Source organism: Myotis yumanensis, unplaced genomic scaffold (assembly GCF_028538775.1).
Source record: "Myotis yumanensis isolate MYYU_CA2020_CCGP unplaced genomic scaffold, mMyoYum1.0.hap1 SCAF_4, whole genome shotgun sequence".
NCBI lineage: Eukaryota > Metazoa > Chordata > Mammalia > Chiroptera > Vespertilionidae > Myotis > Myotis yumanensis.
The window spans coordinates 39,846,688-39,859,393 of NW_027223755.1; the positions used below are offsets into that span (position 1 = coordinate 39,846,688).

Here is a 12,706-nt window from a genome sequence, read left to right on the forward strand (position 1 = left end):
AACTTTTATACTTTTTGTTTAAATGATAATCAGTAAATTTTAAACATCCTTTTTATTATAATTTTAATATATAACATTGTTAAGCTACGAATGGGCATGGAATAATCTTCTTTCTATTCAGTTCTTGCCATCCCGTTTTCTACTTCACATATACATAATATGCATGTAAAAGCAAAATATTAAATATCATGCATGTATTTTTTTGCCCTTTTTTTAACCCCAGGAGGAGAATATTGTGATTGTTGTGTTTTTTGTTTCGGTTAATATAACTTGGAGGTCTTTCTGTGTAAGTAATTAAAGATATTCATTGGTCTTTATGCTAAATGTGGATATAATATAATTTATTGAACCAGTCAGAAATCTAAATTTAGTGGTGGACATATGTCATTTCTAGTCTTTTGTTTTTACCAGTACTGCAATGAATAACCTTGTATTTTATAACTTTACATATGTGCAAATGTAACTATAGGGGAGATTCCAAGAAGTGGAATTGTTCCAGCAAATGCAGATAGCACAAACGGATACAGCATGTGCAATTTTTATGAATTGCCCAGTAGCCCTCCATTGTGGTTGTATCAATTTACATTTCCACTATTAACATATGAGGGTATGTATTATCTAGCCACAATGTGTCCACACTGTGTGTTACTAAACTTTTGGATTTACCAGTCTCTGGTAACATAGTATAATATTTGTATTTCTCTTATGAAAAGTAAAATTGTGCATCTTTCATATGTCTAAAAGCTATTTGTATTTCTTTTTATATGAACTGCCTCTTAGCCTTTGCACAGATTTTGCTCATGGTAGTTTCTCCTGAGCAGAAGATTTATGTTTGCTTCTTTAAATATTGAATCAGTCAACTATATATGGCTTCTCTAAGACCATGAAAGAATTCTTTTTTTGTTGTTGTTAATGCTCACATGAGGATATTTTTCCATTGATTTTTAGAGAGAGTGGAAGGGAGAAGGAGAGACAGAAATATCAATGTGAGAGAGACACATCAATTGGTTGCCTCCTGCACCCACCCCGACCAGGGCCCAGGAACCTGCAACTGAGGTACAAGCCCTTGACTAGAATCAAACCCAGGACAACACTCTACCCACTGAGCCAAACCGGATAAGGCTGAAAGAATTCTTTAATAGATTTTCTTCATACCACCTTTTTTGGTTTCATCTATATTCTAGAGGCCCGGTGCATGAAATTTGGGCACTGGGGGAGGGGGAGGGCGGTCTCTCAGGCAAGCCTGTGCCCTTTCGCAGTCTGGGAGCCCTTGGGGGATGGCCGACTGCCGAGGAGGTAGGAGAGGCTCCCGCCACCGCTACTGCGCTCACCAGCCGTGAGGCTGGCTCAGGGCTTCTGGCTGAGCAGCGCTCCCCCTATGGGAGTGCACTGACCACCAGGGGGCAGTTCCTGTGTTGAATGTCTGTCCCCTGATGGTCAGTGTGCGTCATAGCAACCGGTCATTCCACTGTTCGGCCGATTTGCATATTAGTCTTTTGTTATATAGGATTATGAATATCCATGAAGTAAGGTATAAAATTTAAGAGAATAGCCTCATTCTTAGGAAATGCATGCTGATATTCACAGCAATTTACTTTTAATGGTTTAGGAAGAAATGGGGAGAAAAGGTGTGTGTGCGCGCGCATGCACGCCACCAAATGTTGGGAAGAAACCAAATATTGCAGGAGATTAACAAATGCTGTATCTGGAAGAGGACATATAGTGATCATTGTACTATTTTTTTTTCAACTTTTAAAGGTTTATAGATTCCAAAATAAAAAATTGAGGGAAAAATAATTTTAGTATATAAAATGTAGATACAATTTTGAAAGTTAAAAGGATTATGAGATGAAATAAGCAGATATAACATATGGACTCTGATTGGATCCTGCTTAACAAATACATAGATGTATTTGAAGATGGAATGGATACTAGATAATATTAAGGAATTAATGTTCACTTTATTAGTTATTAAAATGTTATGATTATGTGGGGAAATAGCCTTATTGTTTTTTCTTTTTTAAATATATTTTTATTGATTTCAGAGAGGAAGGAAGAGGGAGAGAGAGATAGAAACATCAGTGATGAAAGAGAATCATGGATTGGTTGCCTCCTGCATGCCCCCTACTGGGAATCAAGCTCACAACCCAGGCACGTGCCCTTGATCAGAATCGACCTGGGACCCTTCAGTCCACAGGCCGATGCTCTATCCACTGAGCCAAACAAGCTAGGGTAAAATAGCCTTATTTTTAAAGGTGCATAATGTAATACTCTATGGACTAGCTAACTGTCATTATATCTGTAATTTAGTTTACAACAGGTCACTTAAAAAATCAATCAAGGTAATATGGCAAAATGTTAACAGTTGTTAAATATCAATGATAATTTTGTACATCTGTTCATTGTATTAATCTCTCAATTTTTCTGTTTGAGACTTAGTAGAAATTTTCATCATACAATTTTTAAAAAAGAAATAAACCTGGTTTTCAGGTTGAGAGATAGAATATTACAGTTATCTTAGACGTCCCTATCAGATCTCTCTCTTCTCTGTGTCCCAGAACCACTTATTAAATAATCCATCCTTTTTCTACTGATCTGCCATCCTTTTTCCTGTCCCACTGGATTATATTAGTCATTGGGAAAATGCAATTTAAAGTTACAGTAAAGATTTTTAAAAATTAAAAATGGGACTGCCATTTGACCTGGCGATCCCACTTATAGGAATATATCCTAAGAAGCCTGAAACCCCAATCAAAAAGGATATATGCATCCCTGTGTTCATAGCAGCATTGTTTACAATAGCTAAGATCTGGAAACAGCCCAAGTACCCATCAGTAGATGAATGGATAAAAAAGCGAAAAAGGATGTATGCATCCCTGTGTTCATAGCAGCATTATTTACAATAGCTAAGATCTGGAAACAGCCCAAGTACCCATCAGTAGATGAGTGGATAAAAAAGCGGTGGTAGCTATGGAATACTATGCAGCTGTATATATAAAAAAAGGATCTCTTACCTTTTGAGACAACATAGAGGGACCTGGAAATAATTGTACTGAGTAAAATAAGCCATTCAGAGAAAGACAAATATCACATGATTTCACTTATATGCGGAATCTAATGAACAAAATAAATTGACAAAATATATCCAGAGACATGGAAGCATACAACTGATGATTCTCAGAGGGAAGGGGAGGGCAGAGCTTAACCAAAGAATTTATATGTATGTGTGGATAACCCATGGACACAGATAATAGTGCAGTGAAGGCCTGGGGAGGGCGTGGGATTGAGGAGGAGGGGTTAATTTTGGGGGGGGGGGGACATCTGTAATACTTCCAACAATAAAGATAAATTTTATTTAAAAATTCCAGAACAAACTAAAAAAAAAATTATGCATTCACAGTATTATAGCCTAGAATGGTTATAATAAATAAGGCAGACATGGATGTGGAGAAATTGGAACTCTCACACATTGCTGGTGGGATTGTAAAATGATTCAGCCACTTTGAAAAATAATCTGACAGTTCCTCAAAAGGTTTAGCATGAAGTTACCAGATGACACAGATTTCACTCCTAGGTACATATCTAAGGGAAATGAAAACATGTCTACCCACAAAACATGTACACATATATTCATTGCAACATTTTTTATAATAACCAAAAAGTAAAAATAATCCAGATGTCTATCAGCCTGATGAGTAGATAGCTATTATGTTCAGTGATAGGATGATAGGTAATTTTCTGAAAGTTATTTTCTTTAACGACTAACATTAAATTTTTAAAAATACTTTTAAAGTAAAAGTGACGGAGGTAACTGATGATCCATCTGACTAAGGCCTTGGATATGACCTAAGGGTTCTGTCTAGGGACACATTGTTATTTTTTGAGTGCAGATACGTACTCATCTTGGTTTATACTGTGCTTAGTACTGCCTCACAACAATTCTATCATTTAGGTAAGTATAAATTCATTTTACAGATAAAGAAACTGAGACACAGAAAGATTAATTTTAGGTGCGCTTAGCTAGAAATAGTTGAGCTAAGTTTTGAATTTAATCATTCTGATGCTCTCTTACTCTTAGCCTCCAGGTTACACTACAGTGATGCTTTCCTTCAGACATTTTTCTTATGCTTTGCTTTGCTTTCCTACATAGGGGTCCAGATTTTATGGAAATGAGCTCAAGAAAGAAAAGCAAGTAAACCAACGAATTGAAAATATGATGCAACAAAAAGCTCAAATTACCAGTCAGCAGCTAAGGAAAGCACAATTACAGGTATTAATTTATTTGCTAAAGAAAGTGAGAGCTGGTAGAATAGGAATTGACCGTTTAAATGCATCATGCTCATGTCATAAGTAAAAACAAGGTAAAATGTAAATAAAATGTTCGTTATACTGTAAAACAAAAATTTAACAAATATGTATACTTTGTTAAAATTACTCTGCTTTACATAAAGATCCTACACTTAGACATTGTCACCTTCATCAAACAGATGAGTAAAAGGATCCTTAATTAGGTTAAATAACTTGCCTAGTTATTTGACAAGTAGTTAGCAAAGTTAGAGCTTATATTCTTTTTATTATATACATACTTGTCAGCTAGAAGGGCCACAGGATTAATGTGCCATATTTTCTACAATGCTGGTTTTGGAGGACCATATTAACTAATTAAATTAAAAGGTAATTTAAAACATAATTGTATGATAGTAAAACAAAAAGTCACATAAAGGGTAGAATGTCTAATGTGCATGAATTTTTAAAATAAAACACAAGAATTCTAAAAATTTGGGGGCTTTTGGCTTCTTCAGGATCTTTGGGGAGTAAATACTTTGTTTCCTCTGGTATTAAAAGTTATTTCAGGAGAAAAGTTTGATAAGAACTACACTGCCAGGGACCATGTGGTAGATTGACAACTTAAAGCAGTCAAGGTTCTGCTAATAAAACTGAAGTTTAATTTTCCAAATAGTTTTATTGTTGATCAAATCTGATTCAATTTAACAAAGCACTTTACAACATAATGATAAAATCATAATATTAATTTGATTCTTATGATAGAGTTGAGATAATAAATTTTATGTCTTTTTTACCAAACTATAATGTGTCATTAAAAAAAAAAAAATGCTTTCCCAGAGCACAAGCTAATTTTTATCTTCTGTGTTAAGAGGTCTGCCTCCATGATAAAAGATGATTTGTCTACCAAATCATCATTTTTAGTGCTTCATAGCAGGCCACTGTATGGAGGTACCATAATTTATTTACTTTAACCCACCTTGGTTCCAGTTTTTTTGTTTGTTTTCTGTACATCCTTGTGATAATCATTCTTTTTTTAAAAAATATATTTTATTGATTTTTTACAGAGAGGAAGGGAGAGGGATAGAGAGTTAGAAACATCGATGAGAGAGAAACATCGATCAGCTGCCTCCTGCACACCTCTTACTGGGGATGTGCCCACAACCGAGGTACATGCCCTTGACCGGAATCGAACCTGGGACCTTTCAGTCCGCAGGCTGGCGCTCTATCCACTGAGCCAAACCGGTTAGGGCTGTGATAATCATTCTTATTTACATGTCTTTTTGCAGGCTCCTATACTTCCCCTCTGACAGCTGTCAGTCTATTCCATGTATCCATGCCTCTGTTTCTATTTTGTTCTTCAGTTTATTTTGTTCACTAGATTCCACATATAAGTGAGATCATATGGTATTTGTCTTTCTCTGACTGGCTTATTTCACTTAGTATAATCTCCAGGTCCATCCATGCTGTGGCATAAGGTGATTGTCTTTTTAAACATTAGTTAGCTACTAATATTTCCTTTTTGTGGCAATTTCTGTTTTATTCTGTCAGGATGTAGGCTAAGTAGCTGGCACAAGAGACCCAAACATATAATGGTCTAAATAAGATACAAATTTATTTCTCTCTCACATAATAGGTAAGTAATCCCAGCTGGTCAGGTAGTTCTGATCACCATAGTAATTTTGAGAACCAGTTTCTGCATCATGTTCCATAATTTCAAAATGTTATCCTTACCAGGATTGACAAAACTGGATTAGCTCCCTAGTAAGGAAGAAAGAACAAAGGAAAAATTAAAGGCAAATAATTTGCTAATACACAAGTGAAAAAGAAGTTGCACACATTATTTCAGCTCACATTTTTTTATAAGAATTTAAGTTCCACGGTCACACCTAACTGCAAGAGAAGCTGTAAAGTATACCTGGGTGGCCATGTGCAGCTAAAAATCTATTACTGTAGAAGGGAGAGAGAATGGATTTGGGGGTTCAACTAGCATTCCAAAGCAATATCCTCTGTCTACATTTCTAGAGGAGCAGGTATCTTTTTTCTCTTGATTTATAGTTATTATCATATATTAAGGATTTTTTAATCTGCCACTTGTTGTAAATATTTTCCCAGTTTGTTGTATTTTAATTTTACAGGGTTTTTCCCCTATATAATTTTAAATGTTTATATAAACAAATCCAACAGTATTTTTTAAAATTTCCTTAACTTAGGTATTATGCATAGAGGTTATTCCTCACAAATAAGCCTATATGTTCTTTTAGTATTTGTATAGATTTTTTTATACTCTAATATTTAGTCTCTTTGGAATTTGTTTTGATGTAAGGTATGAAGTATTTTTTTTTCTTAAATAGTGAATATTATATTTTTCCTAAGTGGTATTATTTTCCCCAAATAATGATTCTCTTGTCCCAACATCACTATTGAATTATGAGTCTTTTCTCTACTGAGTTGAAGAGGCATGTTTATATACTAAACTCTCGTTGTACTTGGACTTGTTTCTGGACTCTCCCGATCAATAGAATCTTTTCCTTTATCAGTACCATGTAGTTTTAATTATTAAATTACAATAATATAATTTAATACCCTCCTTCACTACTCTTGTTTAAAAAATTTTTATTTTTCTCATGCATTCTTTTAAATAAATTTAAGCATCATTTTATCAAGTTTTTTAAAAATTCTATTCTGTCCACATTAACATTGAATTGATATTAATCCTTATGCAATTTATTTTCTAGACCTTTTTTTGGTGAGTTTTATAGCCTGCGAATATCTTTAAGTTTTAAAGATATAATACAAATGAGTGGTGCAACATAATATTTTGCTGTTCATACTATTTTTAAAGCTCATATTTTAAAATATGCTAATAATTTCAAGGAATAGAGAATACCTGTGTATGTTGTGCAACAGAATTTCAGATTTTGTTACAGTTTTAGTTGACTATTTCACAGGAGGCTCTCTCGCATCTTTTGCAAGGGGAATGGACAGGAAATGTGTTTTATGTTGATTGTTAAATTGTTTTGTTAGTTAAGCTTCCTTTAAAAGAAGTTGTATAAATGGGAGGGGATTGAGGAAGTCCTAAGGAGTCTAGAAGTTCTGAGAGAACAGAAAAGTTTTCATAGGAAGTGTGTTTCTATTTTAGAGTCATAAAATTTCTGAATAGTAGATTTTATTATGTGTGATAAGATAGTATGAACTTTTGCCAGTCAAGCTGAGGTAAGTAATCTCTGTAGGCATGAACTCCCATAATATTAATTCAGATCCTCTCTATGTATTCCCCACCCCATTCCATCCTCATTAGATTTCTTAAAGGCACATTTTTGTAGCTGCTAAAATATCCTGTTATAGCATGGGTTCATAAATTGAATAGACAGACATCATATTACAGTAAATGGCAACTACACAGCAAATCACTGCATTTTTACCATTTTAACACTTGATTTTATGAACTCAGATTTATTCAACAATTGTCAGAGCAATGCTCATTAAGAAAATGAAAAACAGTATTGCTGAAATACTCTCCTAGATGTAATAGAAAAAGGATTTTAAAAACTTAGACATAATATGGATATCAAACATACCGCTAGCTTTATTTCAGTGATGAAAACTTTTAAAAGTCTATTTTAGGGTAGCATAAAATAATGGAAAGAGCACAGACTTTTGAGTAACCTGATTTCCAGGTCTAATTCTAACATTTACCAGCTGTATGAGGGGCAAATTACTTAATTTTATTGAGTTTTAGTTTCCTTATCTATAAAATGGGAGTAATCATTAAGTCAGAATTATTTTGACCATTAAATGCATTTACAGTAAGAAGCACTTAAAATATACCCTTGTCATTTAATATACTCAGCAAATGTCACGTCTACTCTTAAAATTATAGGTAATATCATTAAGCCCTTACCACATTACAATAAGGGAAGTGGGGAAGAGAGGATAGTTACACTGTCATGTAACTAATTAGTGGCAGAGCTGAGACCCAAACGAAAGCCATTCTTCTTAACCTCTGTGACACATACTGGATCACGAGTGTGGCAAAAGGGATACCGTACAGACATGTTAGAGATTCATATCAAAACTTCAAAGTCATTTGGAAGGAAAAATGGAAGAAAGAAAAACGTGAGTGAGGATTTCATTAGAAGAAACTTGAAAAAAGCAGTGGTGGGCATTTGGTAGATGTTGATAGAAAAGAGTTCAGAGAAGGGTGACTAATGAGAGATAGTAAAGGAAAATGGAATGTCTGAGTCATCAGTGGGGAGGTTTCCTTTTGGCAACTATACACTTGCCATGAGCCCAGAAAAGTCAGTAGGTTGCTGAAGAAACCGCCCTATCTTTAATATATGAGTCCGAGGAGAATTTTTCCCATTTAGTTTGCTTTCTATTATCTTCTTCCTTTCCAACAATTCTGGGTTAAGATATTTCAGATGCTGCTCTGTTATTCTCAGTTGACTCATATCTTAAGCATATTTTCTAGATTAATATAGAGTAGTTTTCAAATCTTTGTTTTTATTAGTTTCCATGCCTTGCTTATTTCTTTTTTTTAATGTCAAGATGCTATTCTCCAGTGTAAAATTGAACTGGAAAAATCGTTGTTTTAAGTCTGGATAATAAATCAGATTAATGTTGAAAAGTTTCATTTATTAGGCATGGTGTCTCACTGCATGAGATCAGCCTTCCCCTAAATTTTTCTACAAATACTACTTTCTCTTTTTTAACCAGAAATATATATATATATGTATAAATTTTATTCCTTTTCCCCCCTCCCTTTCTTTCTTAAAGTTCTTTCTCCGTCTTATCTGAGATAAGGTTTCTTCTTAGGTACTAAACTCACAATTTAGTATCTAATATAATTAGTGCCATAGTAAGAACAGGAAAACTAATAAGGAAACATTAAATTCTGCGGTGTGGAGGACAGAGATTCAGTTAAGTTTCAGAGAAATACCTGAACTGATACTTAAAGGCTTTGTGACAGGAAGGGCTTTCTCGGCATAGAAACAGCCTGAAGAAAGCAAAGAGCACCGCAGATTGTTCAGTGGATTGCAGCCTAAATAGGATCAGACCCTCTAGGACAGGGGTCCTCAAACTACGGCCCGCGGGCCACGTGCAAATACAAATATTGTATTTGTTCCCGTTTTGTTTTTTTACTTTAAAATAAGATATGTGCAGTGTGCATAGGAATTTGTTCATAGTTTTTTTTTAAACTATAGTCCGGCCCTCCAACGGTCTGAGGGACAGTGAACTGGCCCCCTGTTTAAAAAGTTTGAGGACCCCTGCTCTAGGAAGTCTTACTATGACTGCTAGAGACAAATGTGATTCAGTGTGATTGTTTCTAAAAGAGAAGTTGCAGTCCTAACCTGCAGCTAGTGTGCAGCTAGCTTCACTATAATGCTGAGAAGCAATGCTAGTAGCAAGGCTGAAGGTCAATGATGGGAAAGGCTAAATTATACCCTTGTAACTCTCCACCTTTCAGGAAACCTGCCATGGGGATTTCCACATGATGGAAATGGCTTTTATTCCGGAGATCACCCCATTTACATATTTATGGCTGTTTTCCCTCAATTTAAAAAAAAATTTTTTTTATTGATTTCAGAGAGGAAGGGAGAGATAGAAACATCATTGATGAGAGAAAAATCATTGATCGGCTGCCTCCTGCACCCCCCACATTCGGGATTGAGCCTGCAACTCTGGCATGTGCCCTGACCAGGAATGGAACCCTGACCTCCTAGTTCATAGGTCGACGCTCAACTACAGAGCCACACTGGCCGGGCTCCCCTCTATTTTTTATTGTTTTGTTATACAGCTAGACATTGATCCTTGTAGTAATCGGTTGCATTTATTGAATTTGTACCATTTGCCAGCCACTCTTGCATGTTCTTTATGTATTCCATCTCACTCAATAGCTTTCTAATCTCTTTTCTCATAATTTTACTGGTTTTATTGACTTCTTCGTGCGTGTCGAAGATCAGAAAGGTCACACAGCCACCCCCAGCTGGTGGGAGACTGAGAAAGTGCATATTTAGCTTTTTCAGCCTCTATGGTAGAGGTCGCATAAAAGGAACACTTGGGAATGGGTATGTCTGCTACATAAACCCTTTTCTTACTGCCCTACTTTGCTTATTTCTACCCCTTTTCATTTCTTTTAATTGACCCAACTCTTTCTCTCTAAAGAAACAAAAAGATTCTTTAAAGATTAAGATTCTTTACTGTTATATTTGACATATATACTGAAATTTTATGAAAGAATAATTACACCTTAAATTTTTAATTTGATTTGTATCAAATTTTAGCCTTATAAAAGCAGTTCTACAGAGGGAATGTTTACATATGCTTTAGTATAATCTTTTGTTGCTCATTTCCTTTGTTGCTATTTTAAGATATGAATATTATGAATCAGATAGGAGTAGTTGTTTATTTTACCTAAAGTGAAGCTTTTAGTTACATAAGTTGTTCTCCAAATTTATAAAGCAGCAGAGTCATTTGATATAAGCAGTTGGAATAGTTTATTCTTCAATAAATACTTATTAAGTACCTCTTATACTTATGGGTATTGGGACATGTAAGAGTTGATAGGGAATGATATTTGAGAACAGACTGCCTATATTTGTGAAAATTAAAGTAATTATAAGTCTTAATAAACAATATAGACAGGTAGGTGGGTGGATGGGTGGGTGGGCAGATGGATGGATAGATGAATAGAGAAAGAAGATACTTAGTAAAATATTAATGTTATGATTAGTAGTGTTATAATATTATGTTGTCAAAAATATGTTAACTTTTTAAAAATTAAGGTTGACAGATTTGCAATGGAATTGGAACAGAGCCGGAATCTGAACAATACCATAGTGCACATTGACATGGATGCTTTCTATGCAGCTGTAGAAATGAGGGACAATCCAGAATTGAAAGATAAACCCATTGCTGTAGGATCATCAAGTATGTTGGTAAGTAGGAAAAGACAAAATGGAAACTTCATAATATATTCAAGTAAGCCTTACTGGTTTATGCAGGGGAAAGACTTTATTGAATTCTACCAGCTTAACTGCGTATTTTTCTGATTGCTTTATGTGTTCAGTTACTAAATCCTTTCAACATCCCTTGAGGTACAAATTATTGTTTCCATTTGACAGATAAGAAAACAAACTTAGAGAGATGTTTAATAACTTCCCTAAAGTTCCAAACCTGGTAAATGGTAGAGTGGCATTGTACTTTCTGTTGCAAATTATATTTTTCTTAAGTAACTGTTCTAGCTTAGAAGAAAAAGGAAAAATGTTATTCTAAAGCAGGGCTTTGCAAGTAATGGCCTGCGCACCAAATCCAGCCTACTGCCTCTTTTGTAAATCAAATTTTACTGGAACACAGTCACACCCATTCATTTATTATTGTTGTTACACTAAAAGAACATAGTTGAGTACTTGCAACAGAGATCATATGAACTGCAAAGCCTAAGTAATTACTATCTAGAAAAGGTTTGCCAACCCATTCTAGAGTAACATATTTCATTAATGTAGTACTGTAATTATGTCGCTTTTCCCATGATTTGGAATCTTTGCTTTTCTGATTACTATGTTGCTCTTCCTTATTTCCACCCTAACCATAGAAGTTAAAGACCAGAATAACTATATGTAGCTTAAAATGTGTTGGGAATTAATAGTAACTGGAATGGTTGGGTTTTTGTATTAAAAAACCCCACACATGTGTGTGTGTGGGTCAATCGGGGAAAAAGGAGACATATGTAAAACTTCAGACAATTAAAAAAACACACATATGTTTTTCAATGGTTAGAGCGTCAGCAAGCACACCGAAGGGTTGCAGGTCCTTGGCCCCCAGATTGGGGTGCATGTGGGAGGCAACCAATTGATGTATCTCTCTCACATCGATGTTTCTCTCTTTCTCTTTCTCTCTCTCCCCTCCTTTTTCTCCCTCCCTCCCCCCTTCCTTCCACTCTCTCTAAAAATTAATGGAGCCTGGCTGGAGTGACTCAGTGGTTGAGCATTGATCTATGAACCAGGAGGTCATGGTTTGATTCTTAGTCAGGGCACATGCCCGGGTTGCAGGCTCGGTCCCAGGTGGGGGGCATGCAGAAGATCAATGATTCTCTCTCATCATTGCTTTTTCTAACTCTCTCTCCCTCTCCCTTTCTCTCTGAAATCAATAAATATATATTTTAAAAAATTAATGGAAAAACTATCCTCCTGTGAAGATTAACAAAAAATAAAATAAAATAATATATATATATATAAATATATATATATATATATATGAGAAACACTTTCTAATGCCTTAGATAGCTATAAACCTAATTCCTACTACGTTATTATTTTATTACAAAACTATAATCTGTTCATTATCTCTGGTCCCATGAGTATGCAGGCAACTAACAGTCCTGGTCCAAAAACTGTTTATTGAAAGGATACTCACCTTT

General features: G+C 35.0%; 1 protein-coding gene across 2 annotated transcripts in view; it reads left to right on the forward strand.

Moving 5' to 3' along the window:
• The window catches only part of POLK (DNA polymerase kappa), a 61,736-nt gene that overhangs the window by 23,856 nt on the left and 25,174 nt on the right, over positions 1 to 12,706 (forward strand). For both annotated transcript variants that reach the window (XM_070412201.1, XM_070412202.1), the window contains 2 exons: positions 4,151 to 4,270; positions 11,073 to 11,225. In XM_070412201.1, coding sequence (XP_070268302.1) covers positions 4,151 to 4,270; positions 11,073 to 11,225 — 273 coding nt within the window. The remainder of the gene's footprint in view (positions 1 to 4,150; positions 4,271 to 11,072; positions 11,226 to 12,706) is intronic.